At 39.9% G+C, this 25,655-nt stretch overlaps 1 protein-coding gene across 1 annotated transcript in view; it reads left to right on the top strand.

Moving 5' to 3' along the window:
• PCDH15 (protocadherin related 15) overlaps positions 1–25,655 on the top strand; it is a 1,022,916-nt gene that overhangs the window by 542,183 nt on the left and 455,078 nt on the right. The window contains 1 exon segment of the mRNA XM_030204966.1: positions 16,900–16,979. Coding sequence (XP_030060826.1) covers positions 16,900–16,979 — 80 coding nt within the window.

Genomic DNA, 25,655 nt, shown 5'->3' with positions numbered 1-25,655 from the left:
AAGAAAAATGAACTTAGAAAAGTATTTTTATATGTTCAGCTATTTCCATAGAGTTTTTAGGCTTTTGTTGCCGTAAAATCAATTTTCCTCAGCTACTTCATGCATCTGGTTTAACATCAAGGACCCTGCTTACTAAAGTGCATTAGTGTTTGAAGCACACACTAAAAATTATCATGTGCTAATACTAGAGACACCCATGTATTCCTATGGGTGTCTCTAGTGTTAGCATGTGCTAAAACTTTTAGAGTGTATATAGCGCAGTTTAGTAAACAGGGCCCCAAGCGTTCTCATATAGGAAGACTCTCAGGTTAGTTTCCAAAGGTGGGAAAGAACAGAAGTGTAAGAGAGGACAGAAGGAGAGCTTGAAGAAACTACTGAATCTGGCGAGAGGTTTTTGGTATAAATAATGAAAAATGTTTCGAAAGGGATTTGGGGAATATCCTGAGAGTCTGCTTATATGTCAGCTTGTTGAGTTCAACCCATCTTTAAATAGTAACCCCCTTTTGCAGAATTATTTCTTGATCAGTGGTCAGAGAGGGTATGACATTTTCATGGAAACTGCATCAATAAGCCATGTACTTAGAGACTAAGCAACCAAGAAGATTTTCTGGCTCATTCACATAATATAGAAACAGCTACACATGAGATCAGAGCTATCCACAAAAGAAAAAATTTCAATGTATTTATCAGTTCTTTTGGGTTTTTTAGAATTAATGTTCTTACTGTTTGGTTCTTTTCGTTAATTTATTTTATTAAAGTTGTTTTCAAGGCCATTTAAAAAAGGGAATCCTAACTTCCAACTCCAAATAATGAAAGTACTCTAAAAAATGGGGAAAATAATAGTAATAAGCAGGATAATTACAGAAACATGCTTTGACTAAGTAATACAATAAATTGTGATTTTTTTTTCACTTTGAATTTTTATATAAAAGCTAGGTCCGCCAAAGATGTCAATACACTAGTCTAGTGTGTTGACATCTTTGGTAGACCCAGATTTTATATTGTCAATGACTATTGGAATATTGAGATATTGTTGATGTACTGTTGAAGAATTACGTTTTTTGAAGCTTTGACTCCTTCCCTGCCTGATTTATCCTGGAACATTCTTCTTCTACCCTTTTTGTACTCTTGGACTCTTTGTGAAAGGTTTTGTGCCCAGATTTTGGTTGTTTCAGGAGTTGAAAATACACATTCTTTAGTCTCCTCCTAATGAACCAATTTAAATGAAGGAACTGAAAGCAAAAACAGGCCTTCAGAACATAAGGGCCTAGCTGGAGCATAATTGCATAATACATTACTCAAATATTGGTGTCTACATGATGCACAGCCTGATGAATAGCATCGTATACATAATCCAAGATGCAACTGGTAATCAATGCAAGGCACAAAGATGCAAAACAATATGATCAAAGTTGGAAACTCCACATAAATGTCCTCCTGAATTTTGAGAAGCCTGTGAAGACAACACACTGAATTGGAAGACCAAACTACAGGGGATTACAATAATCAAGGCTGCTCAAAATGACTCTGAAGAGCAGTCTGGATATCTGAAAATGGAACCAGAGACTTCAACATGCTTAATATCCTCAACTTAAAATAAGAACTTACTACTGCATGAATTTGTGGCTTAATAGTTAATGCAGTATCTAACAAAACTCTCAAACTGCGCACATAGGATAAAAGTCGCACAAAAAAGGAGTTACAAAGGAGAATCTGAATAGGGATATTGAGAAACACAGTTCAACTTCAATTTTTGACATTTTCAAAACAAGCTTATTTACTGTCATCCAATGTGAGAAAGAAAAAGCATTTCATGCAAGTGAGAAATTGCTCCTAAGAATCCTGAAATGCAAAGAACTGAATGCCAAATACAGGTTAAAAAGAACAGAAGACAGGGACAATCTCTGTGATACTCCCATTGCTAAAGGTCAAACAGATGAAACAGTTTTATCCAGACAAACTTCCTGCTTTTTCCCTTGTAAAAAAATAAATAAACCAATTCAATACAGTTCCAAAAATGTTAAAATAACTGCAACTACTGTATCCAAATTTATGATTAACTGTGGAGCTCATTTTCAAAAGAGAAAAACATCTAAAAAGTGGCATAAAGCAACATTTGGACGTTTTTCTCACAAAAACGTCCAAATCAATATTTTCAAAAACAATTTTTAGATGTTTTTCTATGAAGTCCATCAGAAGAGCTTTCAAAACACAAGGGGGCGTGTCAGGGTGTGTTAAGGGTGGGATTTGGGTGTTCGTAGACTTGGATGGTTTACAGCCATAATGGAACAAAACAAAAGCGTCCAGGACTAAAACTAAGATGTTTTGAGCATCATGACTTGGGGGACTAAGGTCCCTATTTCTCTACCTGTCACATTTGTGGTGGAAACTGTGAGCCCTCCAAAACTCACTAGAAACCCACTGTACCCACATTTAGGTGTCCTTTTCACCTATAAGAGCTACTATAGTGGTGTACAGTTGGGGGTAGTGGATTTTATTTTGTTACATTTGTACCCCGCGCTTTCCCACTCATGGCGGGCTCAATGCGGCTTACATGGGGCAATGGAGGGTTAAGTGACTTGCCCAGAGTCACAATGAGCCGCCTGTGCCTGAAGTGGGAATTGAACTCAGTTCCTCAGTTCCCCAGGACCAAAGTCCACCACCCTAACCACTAAGGGAGCAATAGTGAGATGTATATCTGGCAGCATGTTTTTGAAGTCCACTGCAGTGCCCCATAAGATGCCCCATTTATCTCCTGGGATGTCTGGGAGACCAGTGTACTAAAAATGCTGGCTCCTCCTACATCCCAATGGCTTGATTTTGTGCATTTTGCACGTGGACGTTTTTTGTTTTTATTTTTAAAAAGGACCAAAAAACAAACTGTCCAAATCACAAAACTTTGTTCAAAACAGTATTTAAAAACAAAAAGGCACAAAAAAAGATGTTTTTCTTTTTTGAACATGACCTTCTTTTTCTATTTAGATTTTGGACATTTTTTGTAAAATATCAAAAATGCCCCTCTGTGTAAAATGTTGCAGAGTGATCCAATGCAGCATACAAGTAACTGCAATATCAGTTCATTCCCCACCTCAGGTCATCCACAATCAACACAAACCAGAACTCCATACTATGAGCCTTCCAGAAACCAAACTGATAATCATCAAATGCACCAACCATAGTCAAATGTGAATCTAATTGACCCAATACCACCAGTGATGAAACATGTCTAAAATTGTTTGGAACATCAGGGTCCAAATTAGTTGTTTTAATAAAGAATGAACAGTCACTACTTTCAATTCTTTCAATTTATCAGGTAATATGCCCTCCAGTGCAGAAGCATTCACCATGGAGGTTAAAGTAGGTACAGCAAGTGAACTTACCAGCTGAAGCAGGTAGGAGAAACATTGATCTTGAGAAGAAATAGTCAATCTAAAAGTTTTTAAAATAAACAAAATAAAAAGGTGGTAAGGGCTCCCCTAGGAAATGACTGCACACAAATGTTGTACTTATCACATGGCCATTTCCCTTCCTGGCCTGGAAACAGGGCCGTGCCAACACGGTAAGCGGGGTAAGCACGGCAGGGGTCGCCGTCCTCTGGGGGGCGTCGCCGCACCATACTTACCTTGCCCTCCTGCTCCCATTGCCCAACTGCCCGCCCTCTTCTCTCCCCCAACATCCCTTTCCTTTTTTTTATTCTTTTAAATTTACCTCCGTCAGCGCAGTGTCAGTGAAGGAGGCGGCGCTCCCGACGTGTGTCTAGCCTTCCCTTCGCTCAGTATTCTGCCTTCTTCTGACATCAAGGAAATGACGTCAGAAGAAGGCGGGACACAGAGCGAAGGGAATGCTAGTCACATCGGGAGCGCCGCCTCCTTCACTGATGCTGCGCCTGTGCTGCCGGACGAAGGTAAATTTAAAAGAAATGGGGGGGGGGAAGAGGGCGGGCAGTTGGGGACATGGGAGCAGGAGGGCAGGGGAGAGAGGAGCATGGATGCGAGGGCAGAGTTCATGGAAGGGAGAGAGGGGAATTGCTTTATAGGGATGAATGGAGGGGGCAGGGGACAGAGGAGCATAGATGGGCATGGATGGGAGGGCAGGGCTCAATGAGAGAGGGGAATTGCTGGATAGGGATGAATGGAGGGGGCAGGGGACAGAGGAGCATGGATGGGAGGGCAGGGCTCAGGGAGAGAGGAGAAATTGCTGGACATAGAGGGGAGGGAAGAGAGATGAAGGAGATGAAATGAGGGAAAAGGAAGAGAGGAGAAAAACTGCACATGGATGAAGAAAATAGGCAGAAGCTGAGGACCAGAAATGAAGAAGAAAGGAGGAAAGGAAAGAAATAAATGGAAAGGAAGCCCTGGAAACGGAGTTAAGAGGACAGATAGCAGCAGAATCAGATACTGGGCCAGCATGATCAGAAAAAGAAAGTCACCAGACAACAAAGGTAGAAAAAATTAATTTTATTTTCCTTTTAGTGTTTGGAATATGTCCACTTTGGGAATTTACATCTGCTATCTTATTTTGCAATGTATAGCAATTTGTTTCTAAGAATATTGCTGACAATTCCTGTCAGTGTGGCAAGTGGTGAGCTATCATTTTCACAGGGGGGGGGGGGCACCAACTGATAGTCTGCAGGGGGCACCAGAGACCCTAGGCACGGCCCTGCCTGGAAATACCTTTTACTGGGCAGTAGTTGTTTGATAAAGGGTCCCTAAGTACATACATTTTTACTTGTCTATGTTAAAATTCCTTAACCACTTGGATGCCTACTTACAAACACTTACTATAATTTCTCAAAAGCCACTTTTGATTTAACATAAGAATAGCCATACTGGGACAGACCAATGGTTCATCTAGCCAAATATCCTGTTTCCAACAGTGGTCAAACCAGGTCACAAGTACCTGGCAGAAACCCAAATAGTGGCAACATTCCATGTCACCAATCCCAGAGCAAGCAGTAGCTTCCCCATGTCTGTCTCAATAGCTGACAATGGACTTTTTCTTCCAAAACCTTGTACAAACATTTTTTAAACCCAGATATGCTAACCATTGTTACCACATCTTCTGGCAAAGACTTCCAGAGCTTAACTATTCATTGAGTTAAAAAATATTTCCTCCTATACGTTTTAAAAGTATTTCCATGTAACTTCCTTAAGTGTTTCCTAGTCTTTGTACTTTTAGAACGAATAAAAAATTAATTCACTTCTACTACACCACTCAGGATTCTGTAGACCTCAATCATATCTACCCTCATTCATCTCTTTTCCAAGCTGAAGAGCCCTAACCTCTTTAGCCTTTCCTGATATGAGAGGCGTTCCATCTCTTTTATCATTTTGGTCACTCTTCTTTGAACCTTTTCTAATTCTGTTATATCTTTTTTGAGATACGGTGACCAGAATAATTTTGTATCCTCTACAAATTTGATCACATCTCTTGTTGTTCCCATTTCCAAATCATAAAGCACCAGTCCCAGTGCAGTTCACTGAGGCACTCTACTATTCACATTTTTGCATTCTGATAATTAACCATTTGGCCCAATTCTATTTTCTATTTTTTTCACCAATTCCCAAACTGCAATTGGATATTGACTGCTGTTCCTTGACTTTTTAATTTCTTCATGCATCTCTCATGAAAGACTTTGTCAAACACCTTCTAAAAACCCATGTGCACAAATCAATTTGTCCAGCTTAATACTTGTTTATTTACTCCTTCAAGAAAAATTAGTAGATTAGTTAGGCATGACTTCCCTTTCCTAATTTCTTGTCAACTTTGTCTCATTGTATAATAATTTTCCATTTGAAAGTTAAATGTTAGTGCAATAACTTTCCTTAGTATTCTCCATCCAGTTATTATCAATTTTAATTGTGTTATGATCATCATTGCCAAGTGGTCCCAACAGAGTTGCACCTTATACCAAACCATACATGCCATTAATTATGAGGTCTGAACACAACACACAGCTACAGAGGAAACCTGTTTTAATTTTATAGCACTATAAGAGAAGTCAAAAACATGATGAAGAAAAAAGACCTGAGAACTGTATTGTTCATAAAACCACAACAGCTTATTCCATCATTTGTCATATAAAAAAAACTCCATTAGCATCAAAAAAGTTTTTGTTGAGAAACAGCAGAAAACTTACTGTATGTGTATAAATAGCCAAATTGTGATATTATATGGCACAGGAAGATTGGTGCCGAAATTTAGGCATTGATCCAAGATGCACATGCAACCAAATTAGTTAATGAGTTATCAAATATGAATTAATGGGGCTTAACAATCAATTGCTATTCTATAACCCTGAGTGCCTAAATCCCATAGCGCACAACTCAAAAGGGGGCATGTACAGGGGTGGGGGGGCATGGCCAGGGGATGGTCAAGGATGTTCTGAAAATTTGCACAGAGTTCTCTAGAATAGCGCCATTTGTGAACCAAAATACCATGAGTTAAACGCTGGTATTTACATCATATTTCAGCTGCCTTAAATACCAGCACTCAACATTAGCCACAAGAATTGGCTCTAAACACTGTTTTATAAAGAATGCTCAACTTGAAGTGCTCTTTATAAAAGACTGCGTAGTGCTGATTTTTTCCTGGAGCTGATTTTTTAACACAAAGCTGAGGTCACATTCACAAAAATAGTGCAAGCTCAGTCCAATGATGTGAATGGAACAAAGACAATAATTATGTATGATAAAAAATGCAAATGGAAGAAAAGACCTCAGAACTGTCTGTAGACTAAAGATATGCTTACTTCTTGATGTCTCAACAGGTCATCTGTGGACCAAGGGATCTTCAATACTCAGAGGATCAACAGATTGTATATAATCATCGGCCAAAAACCTCCAGGCTTGTGCAAAACATGCTTTAACAAATCAAAATATGTGAAAAAATTGTTTGCCTGTAGTAAATTCACTTATGTTAAAAACAAGCATACTTAGCTTATGGATCCCAACGGGGTCCCGTTTCACTGAATAGATTTTTCAGGAGAAATGCCTTACTAGTTGTGCTTGAACTAATGAACTTAATGTGTGAACAAAGAAAATAATCATCATTGCAATTACCAAACATCAAGCATTAAAACAATGAACAAAACAGCTTACTGGCACAAAGTATAGCATAATTCTGATCACATTGGTATCACAAAATTAAAAATGGTGTCACCTCATAAAGGACACCATCAGCCTAACAGTCAATCCAAATAGATAATGTCAAAAACAAACAGAGCCAAATAAAAAAAGGCTGCCCATTCAATACTGCAATTGAGACCAAATGGTCCACAAAATCTCAATCTGTAAATCCAATGTTGCTCACATTGTAATAAAACTTTCTCATGGTCTCCACCATGAACGTTCCCCCTCACTTGATAAATGACCAAGTAGGATATCTGATCAAAACTATGATTGAAAGTGCAGAAATGTGCTTCCACGGGTGGCCCACTTTTATTTCTTAGAATACAGGATTGATGCTCATTAATGCAAATAGATAGTTTTCTGATGGTTTTGTCTACATAATTTTATTACATGGACACTTCAAAATATATACCACATGATCAGAATCACTGTTGGAATGGGTGTTAATTTTATAAACCATTCCATCAACTGGATTTGTAAATTTAGTGCACTCCATAGTTTGATCTGATATCCTGCTTGCTCATTGATCAAGTGGTGAGGAACGTTCATGGTGGAGGCTGCAATAAAGTTTTATTGAAATGTGAGCAACGTTGGATTTACAGAATGAGATTTTGTGAACCTTTTGGTCTCAATTCCAGTATTGAATGGGCGGCCTTTTTTTATTTGAGTCCGTTTGTTTTTTACATTCTCTATTTGGATTGGCTGTTCGGCTGATGGTGTCCTCTATGAGGTGGTGTCATTTTTAATTTTGTGCCAGTAATGTAATCAGAATTACATTATGTTTTCTGCTAGTAAGCTGTTTTGATCATTGTTTTAATGTTTGATGTTTTGATAAGTGCAATGATGATAATATTTTTTGTTCACAGATTATTTTCAAGCACAGCTAGTATGGCAGTTCCCCTGAAGAAGCTATTTAGTGAAACGGGACCCTGTCAGGATTGATAAGCTAAGTGTTCTTGTTTTGAACATAAGTAAATTTGCTATAGACAAAAAGAATTGTTTCACATATTTTGATTTGTTAAAACATGTTTTGCACAAGTCTGGAGGTTTTTGGCTGATGATTATGTACAGGCTGTTGAAACTCTGAGTATTGAAGCTCCCTTGGTCCAAAGACGGTCTGTTGAGACATCAAGTATTAAAAATGTCTTTATTCTACAGACAGTTTTGAGGTCTTTTCCTCCATTTGCACATTCTAACATACATAATTGTCTTTGTTCTAGTCACATAATTGATCTGATTTTTGAACACCATTTATAGAATTCCCCTCATAGTGCAAAAATGGCAAAACTAAGAACAGGTTCCCAAATAGGTTGCTGCAAAATCACAAGCATATCACCATAGTTTTCATATATTAAATATGCTTCTCTTCAGGAAAGAATAATAGGTAATTTTCTTTTCTTCTTCACCAAATTTAAATAAGTGTTTCCATAATCTTAATATCCAAATACAGTCACAACAAGCCCAAGAGCGGTCCTGTTTCACTGTCAACGTGATCTTATTAGTCCAAAAAGTGCATATTGTAATAACACTCAGCAACAAATGTGGAAATAATATATATCCAAAGCAGGACTTAACAGCACAGATGGTGTTTACATCATAATTCGCAGTAGCATAGGTAGTCTTGGTTGATGCAAGCCGACATACAGGATTGTAAACGCTTAGCAAAGTTTGCAGAGGAATGTATATCTATACAAGCAACCTTAAGTAGTTTAAAAATATCTGATGCTTTTACAGAGTTAACAACACAGCAAAGCATAACAGGGGGAACATTAAAAACACTCATTGATTTCCCTTTTTTCCCAGTGACATGCCAGCAAAAGGCTGCATTGTACAGAGACTTCTAGCCCACTTTTGCACCTTTTCATCTCAAAGCTTTTGTCTTGGACAACTTAAAGCCTAAGTTTGTATTAAAGAAGGCTTTGCTTTGGTATTTTACCTTATACTGTATACTTTCTTTTTGCTGTATTTTTGAATGAATGTATTTTTGTAAACTGCTATGAACCTACTTCAGGAAATAGGGCTCGATTCTATATGTGGCGCCTAAAATTAACATGCGTTAGGCGATTACACCTAAGCGTATTCTAAATAAATCTATGTGCAGTATTTAGAATATGCTTAGGCGTAGTTCATGTGACTAAATCTACACATGTCCATTTACACCAATGAAAAGCTGATGTAAATCCCTGTGCATAGATTTATGCGCACTGGCCCATATTTTATAATAACACATGTAGATTTTGGAATGCCCTCAAAATGCCCATTTCCACACCCATAAGCATGCCCCTTTTTACCTGCGCATGTTAGAATTTAGGCCCAGTACATTACAGAATATGCTTAGCAATGTACGCTTGTAAGTTCTAATTTTTGCCAATTAGTGCTCATTATTGTTAAGAGCTGTTAACTATGCTTAACTGCTTGTTAAAAAAATTAATCTATATACATAGTTATAGAATATGCCTAGATTTATGCACAGAACTGCATGGAATTCTAGCTGCACAATATAGAATCCAGGGGATAGAGGTTAAAAAGTATAACATTAATGTTGACATTTGAAATCTTCCAGATACCTGTGTTTACCTAAAACCATGACATTGCAAACTCTGCATAAACAGCATAATAATCTGTTGGCAATGGCACCGTCTCCTTTATATGCAGCATTTTCTCAATCCTACCAAAGACCTGATCAGGTGGAAGAAACAAATGACCATGAACTGGAAAATAGTTCTCTATTGATAACCCTTGTGCATCATATATTCACCCTAATTCTATATATGGCACACAAAATTGTGCACGCAAATATGAGTGTGTACCCAATTTGCACACAATTCAATTGACACTTAGGCCTATTAGCACTGAGAATTGAACACTAACAATCAGTTATCAGTGCTAATTGGCATTAATTTAAATTTACACATGCATCTTTAGGCGCTAGGATCCACTTATAAATTTTACATGTGGATCAGAAAGCAGGCACAGCCACAGGAGGGGATTGGGGCTTTCCTGGAATTTGCATACAGTGTACTTCTCAGCTCTCTTAGCACCGATTTTTAATTGGTGCCCAAATTTGAGCACCATTTATAGAATTGAGTCCATTGTGCGGCAGTATTTGCACACTCCAATAAGGGTGCTGTTACAATTTATTAATAGGTCAATAGTTAGACTTTGGAAGAAATGCAATAATGTGCTAGCTACGGGGTCAGTCATATGACTTGCTGATTTTGGAAACAAATCTTATTTTAACTTGGATACAGGTAAAAGAAACACACTTTTGATCTTAATTATGCTAGTAGATATCAATATCCACTGTCTTTATGAAGCTAAAGCTCATTTTTTGATGAAAGTGAATTTAGTGGATTTTGAAAATACATGTAAGTCCTTCAATTTTGGTTAGCATTTCATATTCTGCCTGTTTATTCTGTCCAGGTGGACTATATACTCCAACCACTATTCTCTTCCCCTTCACACATGTTGTTTCTATCCATAAATATTCCACAGTGCATTTGGTTTCCTGCAGAACTTTTATCTGATTTGACTCAATATTCTTGTTTTATAGTGCCATCCTCCACCAATATGACTTACCCTATCATTATCATATAATTTGTTTCCTGGTATTACTGTGTCATATTGGTTATCTTCCTTCCATCAGGTCTCCAAGATGCCTATTATATCTACCTCTAGATATCCCATTTAGATTTATAGCATCTGCCCACAGGCATTTCAAAGTATGTTTTTTGTATTTACAACCTGCCTAGCAGGTATAGATGGGAATCTTTCATCTCAACTTGCTCTTTACTTCCAGGCATCTGAGCTACTTTTACCTTTATGGTAAAACTCTCGATTGAGATTCTCTCATCTCCCTGTTTTATTAGTACCTTTCAAATATACCTCACTCCAAACCATGTGCTTTAGGATATTTTAAAAGTACTCCTGAAAAATATTTTTATAACATAAGCATTTGCACCATCACCTCCTCCACACTCACCAATCTCATCTTTCCCTTTATTAAATATCATAATTCACACCCCGTTACTGGAAAATAAAGGCTGCAACTTTATTAATTATAACCATAATATAAACCAACTTTAAAACTTAATCTTTCTTCTCAATTGGCTTTTAATTGTGACCAGATGGTGTCAGCCTAGACACAGCTTTCTTAAATATCCTTATCTGTGGTGTTGCAAGGAGGTCAGTTATCCAATGGGGTACTGAAAATGCCTTGTCAAACTCTTCCATGGTGATTACACCATAGTGTAGCCCATGTTTTTCTGATTCCCTTCATCCTGTTAATCTGGTATTTCAATAAAGCAATTACCCCCAAATCCTCTCAACTGCAATACATTTCCACTCCACCCATACTCATCTTCTCATTCCATGTCCTTGTGTTTGGGTAGAGTTGGGGGGAGGGTAGCTGGAAGAATGCAGTGGAATATAAAAAAGAAAGTTTGATGTCGGTGGGAGGGCAAGAGAGTGTGGGAGTTAGTGTCAGGCCCCTCCGAAGGGACACCACCTTGTAGAGGTGGAGGGGCTTGTGTGTTTCAATGACTTAGAGGGCTATGCTGAAGGGTTACCCATATCAGACAGGCCTCTGAGGAGAAACCAGACAAAGAGTGTCCCAAACTGGGAGAGTGGTAAGATGGTGACCTGAAGTTCGTATGCCCAACGGCCCAGCTGCCCTCTGAAGTTTTGTCTTCTTTACGTAAATTTCCTCTCTGCAATTGCAGTTACCTTAACTGAGAGGAAGGGGACAACCGGTGGTCAGCCGCCGATGGCCAGCATTTTATCCCCTGAGCAGCAAGTGCGGAACTGCTGTGCGACGAACTGCCCACAGATGAAAGGGTTGGCGAGTCCTTTGATTAGCGCCGGCGAAGGAGCTTCGACGCTCTTGGACCTGGAAAAAACAACTCCATCGCTCCCAAATTATTCAACCACCATGTCCAAAGGAGTGGAGGAGTGAGTTAGAGGTATATGCTGAGACGGAGGACGTTTACAGCAGAACCCGAATCAGCGGAACCAGGGGCGTAGCCAGACACCCAATTTTAGGTGGGCCTGGGCCCAAGATGGTTGGGCAGAAGAACCATGCCCCATCCCACAGGTGATTTAGTCTCTCCTTCTCTCACCTGCATGCCATATGGTCTCTCAACCCCCCCCCCCCCCCGCCTGACTTTTGAATAGTAGATTTTCACCGGCAGCGTGCAGCGACTGGTGCACGCTGCTCATATTGGCCCCATAGCCTTCCCTCTGATGCAACTTCCTGTTTCCACATAGGCGGGAATGCATCGGAGGAGGGGCTGTGGTGCTGGTGTGGGCGGTGTGCGTAGGTCGCTGCTCGCTGCAGGTGAAGGTCTGCTATTTACGAGGTATACAGGAGGGACAGTTGTTGGGAGTTTTTGGATGGTGGGACTTTGGGATCCCTGCCAGACACATCATAGATGTGCTGCTACTGGGTGGGCCTGAGCCTAAAGTGGGTGGGCCTGGGCCTACCTGGGCCCACCCTTGGCTACGCCACTGGGCGGAACCACTCCTAAACACCTATGAGAAATCAACTTGGAGCTTTTGGCTCCCGTGGAGGTTGCATTGAATACCATCTGGAAGGCGCTTCGGGATCTAACGGTGGCAGTAAATAATTTTGTTTCAGATATAATTGTATTAGAGAGTTACATGGACAATTCAACTGAACCCTTTGAGAGTAAAAAAATTGATATAACAAATGATTCTACATGAGCAAGAAGTGGTTATGATAATAGACCAGAAATTTTGAATAATAAAATGAATATTATTATAGATGATGATTAATATCGAGATTATTGTTTTTCCCAGAGTTCCGGGTATGACTCCTAAAGTTTTCCTCAGAAATATTTCCTCAAATTATTACTTTAAAAGGAGTGAAGCCTGTGAAAACTGGGATTACTTTAATCAGTGGGATTTGAATTAGAGACTTAAGTATATGTATTTGTTAAATAACTTCTGGGTTTTAAAAGAGAAAGAATGTAATCAGATGTATTATTTCTAACTAATATTGGACAATAAGTATGTTTTTCAATGACATGATTTGACTATACACCGTATTGGCCTTGAAGAAGCCAACCAGATGATCAATGTGGAATAATGAATTAGACGAGTAATATCTGGGGGTAATCAGGTTAATATCATGTTTTTTTTCTGTTTACTGTTTAATTGATCTCCTTATCTTGTTTCACTCTCCCTATTTAGTGGTCTATGGAAGAGAATAGAATTACCTGACTGAAATAATTCCTACATATTACTTTCTCTGTATTTCCAGCAAGTTGTTTTATCGCTTGTAAAACTTTAAATGGTTATAAATAAAAAAAAATTTAAAAAAGGATAGGAAAGCAGTTGCCCACCCACTTTCTCTATGCTGTGAAGGCATGGAGAATTTTACATGCGGAGGGTTTGGCTCCTTCTGCACATCCCCCGATCGTGATGGCGCCTGAGACTCGTGAGAAATCACAGCGTTGGCAGAGGGTCGAATCTACTCAGAAGAAGAGGCAGTGTACAAGTGTGGTGGGGGAGAAAAGCTCATCCTGAAGAAATAGCCAGTTATGGATGGAATCTAGTGGATGAAGGAGATATGGTTTGCCGACATTTTGTCTTTAATCATTGAGTCTTTACTTGGATTGGGTCACGTGTGTGTTGCGGTGGTTTATTTTACAGTTTAATGGGGCTGAAGGGATATTAATTGTATGTGTGCTTTGGGGAAGTGTGAGTGGGGGTTGGTTGTGATAGGAGTATGGTTGTGTTGGGGCCGGGGGGGGGGGGGGGGGTTATGCCCTCCTTTTCCCATCCGGGGGGGGGTTACCGATTTGTTTTGGGACCGTGGGGATGGTTGGGGACCTGTTTGAAATGGAGATAGGGAGGGGGGTTGGGGGTTGGGTAGGTTAGGGAGTTGTAGGGGGGAGGGTGTTTGTGGTGTGTATTTCAGCTCCTTTTGCCACTAATTTCCACAACTTGGTATTTCTTGATTGGATGCTTTGATGGCAGACTTTAAAGTTTTTACTTATAATGTTAAGGGTTTGAATTCCCCTTTTAAAAGACATTCTCTACTTCATGAGTTGTGCCTGGTGCAGCCACATGTGGTGTTTCTACAGGAGACCCACTTCCTTAAACAGCATGAGAATTTATTGTCTTATTCTCATTATCCAACCGTTTATTATGCTTCGGATGTGAAAGGTACTAAGAAGCAAGGGGTGGCCATTATGTTTCAGAGGAATGTGCAGGTGCAGCTCCTTCATTTGAAGAGGGACCCAGAGGGACATTATCTATTTGTGCATGTTTTGTTGGAGCAGGAAGAATACACTTTGGCATGTATATATGTGCCAAATGAGCATCAAGATACCTTTTTTATACAAATTCTCCAGGCCTTGAGGATTTTTGCTTGAGGCAAGTTGATTGTGGCTGGGGATTTTAATGCTACTATTCAACCAAATTTAGACCGCTCAACTCTTCCTTCTCCAACTGACTGTAGAATTTCTAAGGCCCTGAGAGGATTTCTAGAGTCCCTGGGTCTTTATGATGTGTGTGCTGTAAAGGAAAATGCAATTAAGCTATTTTATCGTTGGCATCTTACGCCGGTGAGATTGCATCATATGTTTTCCAATGAGTCTCCTAACTGCTGGAGGGGGTGTATGGTACCAGGGACAATAGGTCACATTTGGTGGTTGTGTCCTAAGGCCCGAGCTTACTAGAGGGTGGTTTAGTCTCATCTTCAGTAATGGTAGGGTAGATTGGTGCAGTGGCATCCGGTGGTATTTTTATTGGGTAAGAAGCCAATAGGGCTTACTCTTCAGCAATCATTGTTGGTGCGTCATGCCATGCATGCTGCTCGTTTAAATCTGGCGCAGCACTGGAAGGTGCATATGGTTCCTTCATTGGCATGATGGATTTATAAACTGTGGTATATATGTGAGATGGAACGTCTGACAGCAGTGAAAAGGAAGACTTTGCATAGATGGGAATTGGTGTGGGACCCCTTTTTGAAATTCTGTTCTGTTTAAGGGAAAGGGAGTTTTAGACCTATTTGTTATAAGGCTGGTGAAGGGAGGGTTGTTGTTGGAGAGGGGAGTTGAGGGGTATGAACTCTGTGGGTTAAAATTCTTGTTATTAAAATATGGAGACTGGCTGTGGGAGTTTTAGACCTATTTGTTATAAGGCTGGTGAAGGGAGGGTTGTTGTTGGGGAGGGGAGTTGAGGGGTATGAACTCTGTGGGTTAAAATTCTTGTTATTAAAATATGGAGACTGGCTGTGGGAGGTTTTTTTTTTCACTGTCTGTATTGTGCTTTACAGATTGTGGCAGGTTGCTTTGTTGTATTATATGTCTTAATTATTGTATTGTAACATGTGTTTATTCAATAAACAGTCTCTACAAATTAAAAAAAAAAAGAAGAAACATTGCTTCCTAAGGACTAGATTTAGTAAGTGTGTACCCATGTTTATATTAATATTTATATTTCATAAAACTTGATATTTTAAAAAAGTATACAAAACACAGTAAAACAAATAATAAAATACAATTTAAAAAATATTTTTTTTACAGGAAAGCCTATCCCTGTTCCTCATTATAATCCATGTTGAAGGAGATTCTATATATGGCGCCTAAACAAAATTGGTGCTGAAATCAATGTCAAGCGTGTATTCTATAATTGGCACCTAGATTTAGACGCCAATTATAGAATTTGCTTAGTTGATATTTCAGCACCGATATCTGTGTGCCAACAAAAACCTGGTGTAAATCTCAGCGCATAAATTTAGCGGACTGGACCATATTCTATAACTAGGCACCTACATTTTGGAATGCCCATGAAATGCCAATTTCCACGCCCATAACCATGCCCCTTTACTTCTTCATGTTAGAAGTTTGGTGCACATCATTACAGAATACGCTTAGCGAGTTGTGCCTAATTTCTAATCAGTGCCAATTAGTGCTCATTATTAAGTGCTGTTATCAGTGCTCATTAGCTTCTTAAGCCAATTAAGCACACAATGTTATAGAATCCGCACTGATTTTGGTGCCTAAATCTAAACACACTATATAGAAACTGGGGGTTTATGTTGTAGCATCTTCAAATTCCCTACTATATTTCCTCAAATGCCTGTAAAAAGTGAATTTTTAACAACATTTTGATCTGCCTCTCTATCTAATGTTTTTGGCAGATTATTCCAAAGCAATGGAGCTAACCAAAGGAAAGCTCTTTTCCTAGTCCGTTTATCATGTTCTCTACTATGATGTGGCATGACCATCCTATAGTCTTGTAAGGACCTTAGTAGTGTTGATAGTATATAAGAAGTAGATAATGAGTATAAATATAAAGTTGTTATTATAAAAAGCACTATGGGCTATTTTCAAATTTTTTAAATTAATTCTAAAAGAGATAGGCAGCCAGTGGTAATACTTATACAATGTTGTGTTATGATCATATACCGCTTAGGCAATATGTGTTTTATTAGTAAATAGGTCCCATTGCATAAAATAGGCCCTGTGGTAAATAGTACAAATAAATGTGTGTTAAAGTACCTGATATAGCAGTGCATTTAATAGATCTAGCCCCAAGTTTGATCAACTTTGAGCCTTGGTAGTGGTTCATTCCTACAGAAGAATATTCTATTAAGAATGCTATTATGCCCTCCATTAAAGCTTTTTAGGTCTGAGACTACAGCATTGCTTTGTTCAAGGTTGTTTATTAGTGTTTTCTCTGTTTTGTATTTGAAATGGGAACACTGATGTAATGTTTAAATTGTGTTTTATTCCTCAAGGCTACAGACCGGGAAAATGATCCAATCACATATGTCATTCAGAATGGAGATCCTCAGCAAGTCTTTAATCTTTCACGAAGGTGAGGAAAAAAACACAAAGAATTGGATTTGAACTCTTCTGTTAAGTGAGTCCTAAATTAGATAATGAAATTGCTATTCATGAGGTGGCCTGTTTATGGTTTAACTCTCCAGCATTAATGAGAGCAATGAGAGTAACCTTTAAGCCCCTAACTGAATACTGATTACGTAAAACATTTTACTGGGGGAAAAAGTAAGATGTAAACATTTCAGTAACTTGAGACTAATTAAAGCCTTTTAAAGATGTCAGTTTCTTGCTAATCATAAGGGTGTAATTTTTAAAGCAACATTGGCTAAAAACATTCAGTTTTACCAACTAGGAATTTCTTTTGAAATCAAATGAACAATACAACAAAATAGGCTTATTTTGCTTCATTACAAAATTAACCCAAAAAAGTGATGAAGTCGATAAAATTGTACCTTGTTTTTCAATGTAATGTGCCACAAATGAAACTGAGCAAACTGATAATAATAATAAGTATAATAGGGCTTTTGATGAATTGTACTGTCATTAACACCTTCATTTGCACAATTAACAATTTTAATCATGATTAGTCAGCCCAGGCAGGCCCTGTACCCTCCCCCCCACCAAGTGGTCCAGGAATTCTCTCCCTTCCCTACTCCCCTTCTGGCCATTTTTAAAACTTGCCATCCCTAAGAGCCTTCCTGCAGTCATGTTCTGCCTTCTCTGGTGCAACTTCCTGTTTCCAGTAGTTTAGGTCTAAAGAAAACTAGTACAGAATATGATGTGCCTTTTGTAAGCTTGATAAAACATTATATCAAGTACCTCAGGTATAAAATGTAATTTCTGTTACATAAGAACTGCCATTATCTTGAAGGGGTCAACATTCAAAAGGGTTTAACTGGGCAATGCTTAACTGGTTAGTGCCTCTTGAAAGAAGAAATCCAGGAAATGCAGCGTAGCCCGATGGTGTCAGCTGATTGTATGGAGGGCTATGCTGCATTTCCTGGATTTCTTCTGCATGGAACCTCTTTAGGCTGCTTGTTTTCTTCTTGAACAATATTGTGACCCCTAAGGCAGGCATTTGATCATGCCAGAACACGGACCATGTCAGGTCCCCTTGTCCAAGCAGCAAATACAGTGTTTTATAAGCACTGCTTCCTGCGTTGGACTGTCTGTTGGTCAATCTCTACTTTAGTTGGTTGACATTTCCTATGTCATTGCAAATGGCAGCCTATCCCTACTCTGCAGGTCCAACATACATAAGTAAGTGCCACCTCTTAGATATGTATTTACCACATCAACCTCACTGATATTTTAGACATTAACAATTAACATAAGAACATAAGCATTACCAAACTGGGACAGACTGAAGGTCAACCTCTACTTCAATTGAGTGCACTGTCCACGTACTGATAATAGTGTGCACTATTTGGAGATACTGTGCACTATGGACTAGATTCTATAAATGTCACAAAAAATTGGTGTATAAAATGCATTTAGTGTTATTCTATAACCTGAGCCTAATGTTAGGTACGATTTATAGAATATGTTTAGCACCCAGACCTACAATTAAATTTAGGTGCAACCATCTATGCCAACTAAAACCTAGTATAAATGCCTACCTTAGGCATGGATCGGGCAAATTCTATAACACTGCACATTAAAATTTATGTGCAGCACTTTACAGAATACATTTAGAAAGTTACATGTGTAAATTCTAATTATTGCCATTTAGGGCTGATAATTGCTTATTATTAGCAATTATCAGCACTAATTGGCTTGTTAAACAATTAAGTTGTTCAGTTTGGCTGCGCTGTCAAATTTGTGCATGCAACTTTAGTCGCCATATATAGAATCTGGGGTTATATGGAAATAGTAAACACTATTTCCCAATAGTGGAACCACCACACATGTGCAAAGTCAACAAAATAGCGCATTCTCTCAAATGGTGCATCCTCTTTTCACATAGTTCACACTATTTACAAAGAGTGCACAATATTACCATAAATATACAGAATGACAAAATGGCTAGACAAACTAAATAAAGCAAATTCCCTTAAACAACAACATGAGAAATTACACAAAATGGAAATTTTATGCCTGCCATCTCTATTGCAAATCATAAATGTGCAGGTGCCAATAAATCGATATGTAAACCTGCCAGTTTGGACACCTACACGCTAAGGTTCATCAAATTAGTGTCTGAGCCAGCAAACATGAGGTACTATCCATTTTGTGAAGAAAAAACACCACAGGATTAAGGTGGTGACCTCTCCTAATCCCTCCGGTATAGTGCTGTACAAAACAAGCTTTTTAAAAACAAATCATAGATGTCCTCAGGTGCAGGTGTAAATCCTGAGGTTCATGTCAGAGTTCAGAGAGGTGCATTCCCTTTCTGAAATGGAGAATATATGTGCATTTTTTGACCTCACTTAAAACATGTCCAAACCATGCCCCCTTACCCAATAGGTAATTTGTTATTTACATGCAAAAATTGGCTTTCTAATATCAAATTTTCCTAATGCATGTGAGATGCAAATCATGAATAGGGCATCTAAAATATCTGACTAAATCAATATAATGCATATGATCTATGCACTAACTGAAACTTGGCTTTACCCTGAAGACTCTGCTTCAGTCACGGCCCTAAGCCATGGAGGTTATCTTTTCTCCCATACTCCTCGCCTGGTTGGCCGCAGAGGTGGTGTCCCTTTCTTCTTTTCTCACTGACTTTGATGCCTGGCTTTCCTTCTTTCTTGAACCTTCATCTCCTTCCCTCATTCTTGGGGATTTTAACATTCATGCTGACTCTTATGCTTCTCTTATGCTTGCTTTAGCATCCTCTTTCAATCTTCAGCTGTGCTCCACTGCCCCCACTCACCAGAATGGCCACTGTCTTGATTTATCCTTTTCTCAAACTGCTCACTCTCCACTTTCTGTGCCTTAACCCTTCCCCTCTCTGACCATCATCTGATAACTTTCACACTTAAACACCCTCCTCCCCAGTCCTGTCCAATCTTAACTAATACATTTAGGAATCTTCAGGCTATTGACCCTTCTACTCTGTCCTCCAGTGTTTCAAATCTCTTCTCTACCACTATGTTATCCAAGTCTGTCAATGAGGCTGTGTCTTCCTATAATATTATTCTCTCCTCTGCTCTGGATACTCTCGCTCCTCCCATTCCCCGTTCTGTAAAACGTACCAAACCCCAGCCTTGGCTGACCTCTTGAATCCGCTACCTACGTTCCTGTGCCCGCTCTGCCGAATGCCTTTGGCTGAAATCCCGTGCCCATGCTGACTTCATACATTTCAAATTCTTGCTGACCTCCTTCCAGTCTGCTCTTTTACTTGCAAACAGGACTATTACATCCAGTTGACAAATTCTCTTTTCTCAAACCCTCAATGTCTCTTTGCCACACTGAACTCTCTCCTCAAAGTGCCTTCACCTTCAACCCCCCCCCCCCCCCATTCACTTCCCCCCCCCCCCCCCCCAGACTCTGGCTGAGTACTTTCATGATAAGGTTCACAAGATTAAACTTGAATTCTCAACCAGGTCACCTCCACCTCTCCTTCCCTTAGTCCATTCTCTCAACCCTCCAAACCCTGCCTCCTTTTCTTCCTTTTCTGAAATCACTGAAGTGGAAACTTGTCACGGTTGTGCCCATGTTTCGTGCTCTCCTTCTTCTCGCCACCTGGTGGGCAGAGCTGGTGGCTGCAATGGACTGTCTGGTTACTGTTGCCCGTTCAAGATTTCAGGCCAGTCCGGTCCAGATCTTCTAGACTGCCAGACTTGCTCTTTTTGTTTGAACCTGCACAGCACCCATAGTTGCCTGGTGATTGCTGCAGTGAGCCTCAGCTGCTGCTGGGCTTATTAGCCATTTTGAAACTCTCTGCTCTGCCTTTGCATCGCCTAAGGCCCTGAGGTTTGTTGGTGTGCTGTGTGCACGTCTGCCTGATCTGGTTTTCCTGTATTGACTCTTGTTTGATTTCTAGTTAGTCTGTGTGTAGTTTAGTTTAGGGCTATTGTTTGTTTCTTAGTCTTGTTCCTGGTTTGCAGTTCTTTGTGTAGTTCTTAGGTTCTGTGTTGTCTGTCTTCTGTGGCTGCTTGCAGCTTCTAGTTCTGGCCCTTGTCTGTCCGTACTTGTTTCTTGTGTTAGTGGCTGTTTGCAGCTTTCAGTCTCTGTCCCCTAGCTTGTCCACTCCCTGCCTTGTGTTGTATTGTCTGTCTGTGAGTCCTAGCCCAGTTTCCTGCCTTTTTGCCCTTGTTCATTCCTTTCCCCTCTTACCCTCAGTCCCTGTGCTGCATAGCTGATATCCAGTCCCGGCCCTGTCCAGTAAGTCCTGCCGGCCGCCTAGAGCCAGGGGCTCAACTCCTGGGGAAGGGCGGCTAAGTGCAGGTGAAGTCTCACTGTTTGTCAGAGTTCTGCCTTGCCTTTGGTGTGTGGTGGTTTTGCCTGCCGCTGCCGCTCCTCGGCATTGGTCCAAGGGCTCACAAACCTAGTTCCAGCTTTGAAAACGTTTTAAAACTACACATCTTATTTTCTCCTCGAAACTAACTACCTGTTCCTCTGATCCTATTCCCACCCATCTACTTAACACTATTTCTCCTACTGTCATCCCTTTTATCTGTCATATCTTCAATCTTTCACTGTCCACTGCGACTGTTCCTGATGCCTTCAAACATGCCGTGTGGGGGGGGGGGCATTTTCGATTGAGAACGCCCATCTCTAAGGGCGCCCATCTCCGAGGACAGCACTGCGAAGGGGTGGGCCGACCGTATTTTTGAAACGAGATGGCCGGCCATCTTTTGTTTCGATAATATGGTTGGGGCCATCCAAATGTCAGAGATGGCCAGGTTTGAGATGGCCGGCCTCGGGTTTCGCCCATAATGGAAACCGAGGCTGACCATCTCAAACCCAGTCAAATCCAAGGCATTTGGTTGTGGGTGCACTGGTCCCCCTCACATGCCAGGACACCAACCAGGCACCCTAAGGGGCACTACAGTGGACTTCGCAAATTGGTCCCAGGTGCATAGCTCCCTTACTTTGGGTGCTGAGGCCCCCAAAACCCACTCCCCACAACTATACACCACTACCATAGCCCTAAGGAGTGAAGGGGGCACCTGCATATGGGTACAGTGGGTTTTGGGTGGGTTTTGAATGGCTCCCATTTTCCACCACAAGTGTAACAGGTAGGGGGAGGTGGGCCTGGGTCTGCCTGCCTGAAGTCCACTGCACCCACTAAAACTGCTCCAGGGACCTGTATACTGCTGCGATGGACCTGAGTATGACATTTGAGCCTGGCAAACAAAGTTTTTTAAGTTGTTTTTTTTGAGGGTGGGAGGGGGTTAGTGACCACTGGGGGAGTCAGGGGAGGTGATCCCCGATTCCCTCCGGTGATCATCTGGTCAGTTCGGGCACTTTTTTTGGGACTTGGACCTGAAAAAAATGGGACCAACTAAAGTGGACCAAATTCTCGCCAGGGACGCCCTTCTTTTTTCCATTATCTTCCGAAGGCGCCCATCTCTTAAGCACGTCCCAGCATATCTTCGCTACCATTCCGACATGCCTCCTTGAAGTTTGGCCGGCTCTGTGACGGACTGAAGTTGAGGCTGGCCAAAATTGGCATTCGATTATGCTGATTTCACCGGCCTTGAGAGATGGCCGGCCATCTCCTGATTTGTGTCTGAAGATGGCCGGTGATCTCTTTCAAACGTAAGCTGGCAAATGAACTAAATATGAACCAAAACATTTTATCCTGTAAATATCCCTTTCTTTTCATTAGTTTAATTCAGCGCTGTTAAGGCTCTGTTTACTAAATTGTGGTAAGTCGTGCAGGTACCAAAATTAACTCACAGTTATTGTTGAAAGATGTACACTAACTGTTGCAGGCATACCCATCATTTTCCTTTATAGTTAATGATAATACATATGAAGTTAACACCAGCTACTAATGTGGCATTAACTGCTCCATGTTAACAGCTAACACATAGTAAATTCCTCCATATTAACTGTATAAAGTGAGTTCCCATTCTTTCCTGCCAATCACCCACATCATTCTGTGTTTTGTACTTAATATGAGAATAAAAATGCACTGTAATGTTGCCATACTAACAGCATAAAGGGGGTAATTCTGTAAAGAGCATGCCAATATTTAGGTGTCAAGAATGCATGCAAGTGGTCAGAGTATCAGTATATGCATGCATATGTGTATACTTAAAACACATTGGGAGGGAGGGGGAATTCAGTAAAGGTTGTCCAAAGTTAACTGCTGGGATAATGCATGCTTACCACAAATTCTATAAAGGCAGTTCTGTGCAGAACTGTCTTTATAGAATATTAGCTTACAGCACAATTTTGTGCCTAACTTTGGCATGATTACTTATAAATGCTGGTATCCAACTATTGTCAGATGCGGAAATGGAAGTATTCTGTAACCAATTTCCTAAATCCTAGGAGCGCTCATGCCTCACCCAGGCCTCTCCCCTGGCCATGCTCCTTTGGATTGTGTGCCAGATAAGTGAGACACGCAGATTATAGAATAAGAGTGTAGGGCAAATCCACGGGCAGAACCACACGTAACTAGTAATGACTGGCAAGTAGCATTTGTTAATGCCAATGATTGTTCTCACCTATCTAGCCAATTAATTTAGATATGGATCTGTGAGCTGCACCAAACTTTGGATGACCTATACAGAATCCAGGGGGTCTTGCCAAGAATCCGGCTACAAGCTATTCTGTAAAATGACCTCTTAATATGATGGTGCGTAGTTTGACATTGGGCATATACATGGGTGCAGTCTGGGTGGAATATGGATTGGGCCCACATTTATGTATGTAAATTGTAGAATACTATAATTTAACATGTGCTTTTTAATCTATATGTGAGCATTTATTTACACCAACTCTATAGCTAGTATAAGTGATTACACCTCAATTATATAAATATATTGGTGCTGCTAAACAGTATTCTATAAAGGAATGTAGGAACCTATTCTTAATTGGGTTCTTCTTTTGTCCCTGCAAAAAAATGTCTCTTTATAGAATGTCCTCTAATGCTTACCACACTGTGACCCTCATTTTGCAAGCCTATTCTCATTTGATACATGCATAAACTAGTATTTAAAACATCCAAGTTTCCATTTTACAAAGCTGGGGTTTGCACATCTGAAATCCAAGTGCATGCAAATGGCAAGGGAACATGGTGTGGAAGTGTTTTTGACAGGAGAAGGGCATAGCAAGTTGTTAGATGTTTATTCCCTTTTTTTAAAAGGAGACTAATTGTCTATGTTCTAAATAAATGTCAGGAGTTACACCTTGTATCAAGGATTTGGTAAACAGCTGCTAATGAGCAACACTCCACTCCATGAATTAGAGGGGGTTGCCCCCTTAATCCCCCAGTGGTTTTGTCCCCCTTCCCTCAAATGCCAAACTGGCAAAAGAAACCGATCACTGTGACAATGCTGGGATAATACCCAATTGTGTTTCCAATGTCACAAAGATAACTGGTAATGTGCTGGCTTTGAATCGGTTGATATTACATAAATTAATTTTCCTAAAATGAATGTTTATGCTGCACATACCTAGTGCATAAATGCTAATTTTTCTTCTGTGTTAGAACAGGTGCTACATTGATAGATTCTATTCTAAATACTGACAGAATTTGAGATGCACTGGCCTGCTTATCTCAATTCCAACTTTTACGACCTGTCCAAAATGGGGTTGTTTATAAATAGGCCCCTTAATAATTTAGATTGAGAATCATGGGTCGTGATTTACTGACATAAATAAGCCTTTTTTTATCATATTTAAGAGTTTGCCTTCTTACAAAGACATAAACTAGGTAATGTAAGTGGAAAAAATTTAACACATGCCTTTGAAGCAGAGAAAATCACTTCAGTGCTGGACCTGATTTCATGGTCAATTAGATAAGCTATATCATCATCATCATCAATATTATCAACTGTGAAGTATAATCATCAGCATAAACACCAGCATTATTACTCATCAAAATATGCAGCTTCAGAATACAATCTTTGGAGGTAATAATACTCAGCCCACAGCAGTAAGTGGCTTATAAACTGCTCAATTTTTCAAGGTACACTAACAAATTGAGGTTTGTTTGTTTTTTTTACAAAAGTGCATGCTAATTGCTGAAAACACCCCTAGGAATATATGGGTGTCTCTAATGTTATCGCACACTTATTTTTAGCACATGCTTAAGGAGTGTTTTATAAAGGCGCACTAGCATTTTTAGCACGCTAATGATTAGAGCACACTAAACGCTACAGATGCCCATAGGAATATATGGGTGTCTCTAAACTTTAGCACACACTTATTTTTAGCACGCACTTAGGGGGCCTTTTACAAAAGCACTCTAGTGTTTTTAGCACGCTAATGAGGCACACTAAACACTAGAGATGCCCATAGGAATATATGGGCTTCTCTATTGTTTAGTACATGCTTATCTTTAGTGTGCGCTAAAAATGCTAGCATGCATTTGTAAAAGGGGCCTTAAAACCGCTAGCATGCTAATGCAGCATATAAGCCACAACATTTTTCAAGGTACAATAACAAATTGAATGCATGCCAATTAATGTACATCTCTGCCACGATCAAAAACCTATGAAATTTGGGGCTGATTTATACCTCAGTGTTGATAGAAGTCTGTTGAAGTATGTGGGGCAATTGGGCTTCATTCCTTGATCAGTCC

This window comes from Microcaecilia unicolor, chromosome 5, assembly GCF_901765095.1.
Source record: "Microcaecilia unicolor chromosome 5, aMicUni1.1, whole genome shotgun sequence".
In the NCBI taxonomy this organism is placed as follows: Eukaryota; Metazoa; Chordata; class Amphibia; order Gymnophiona; family Siphonopidae; genus Microcaecilia; species Microcaecilia unicolor.
This window is presented reverse-complemented; position numbering and strand designations above follow the sequence as displayed.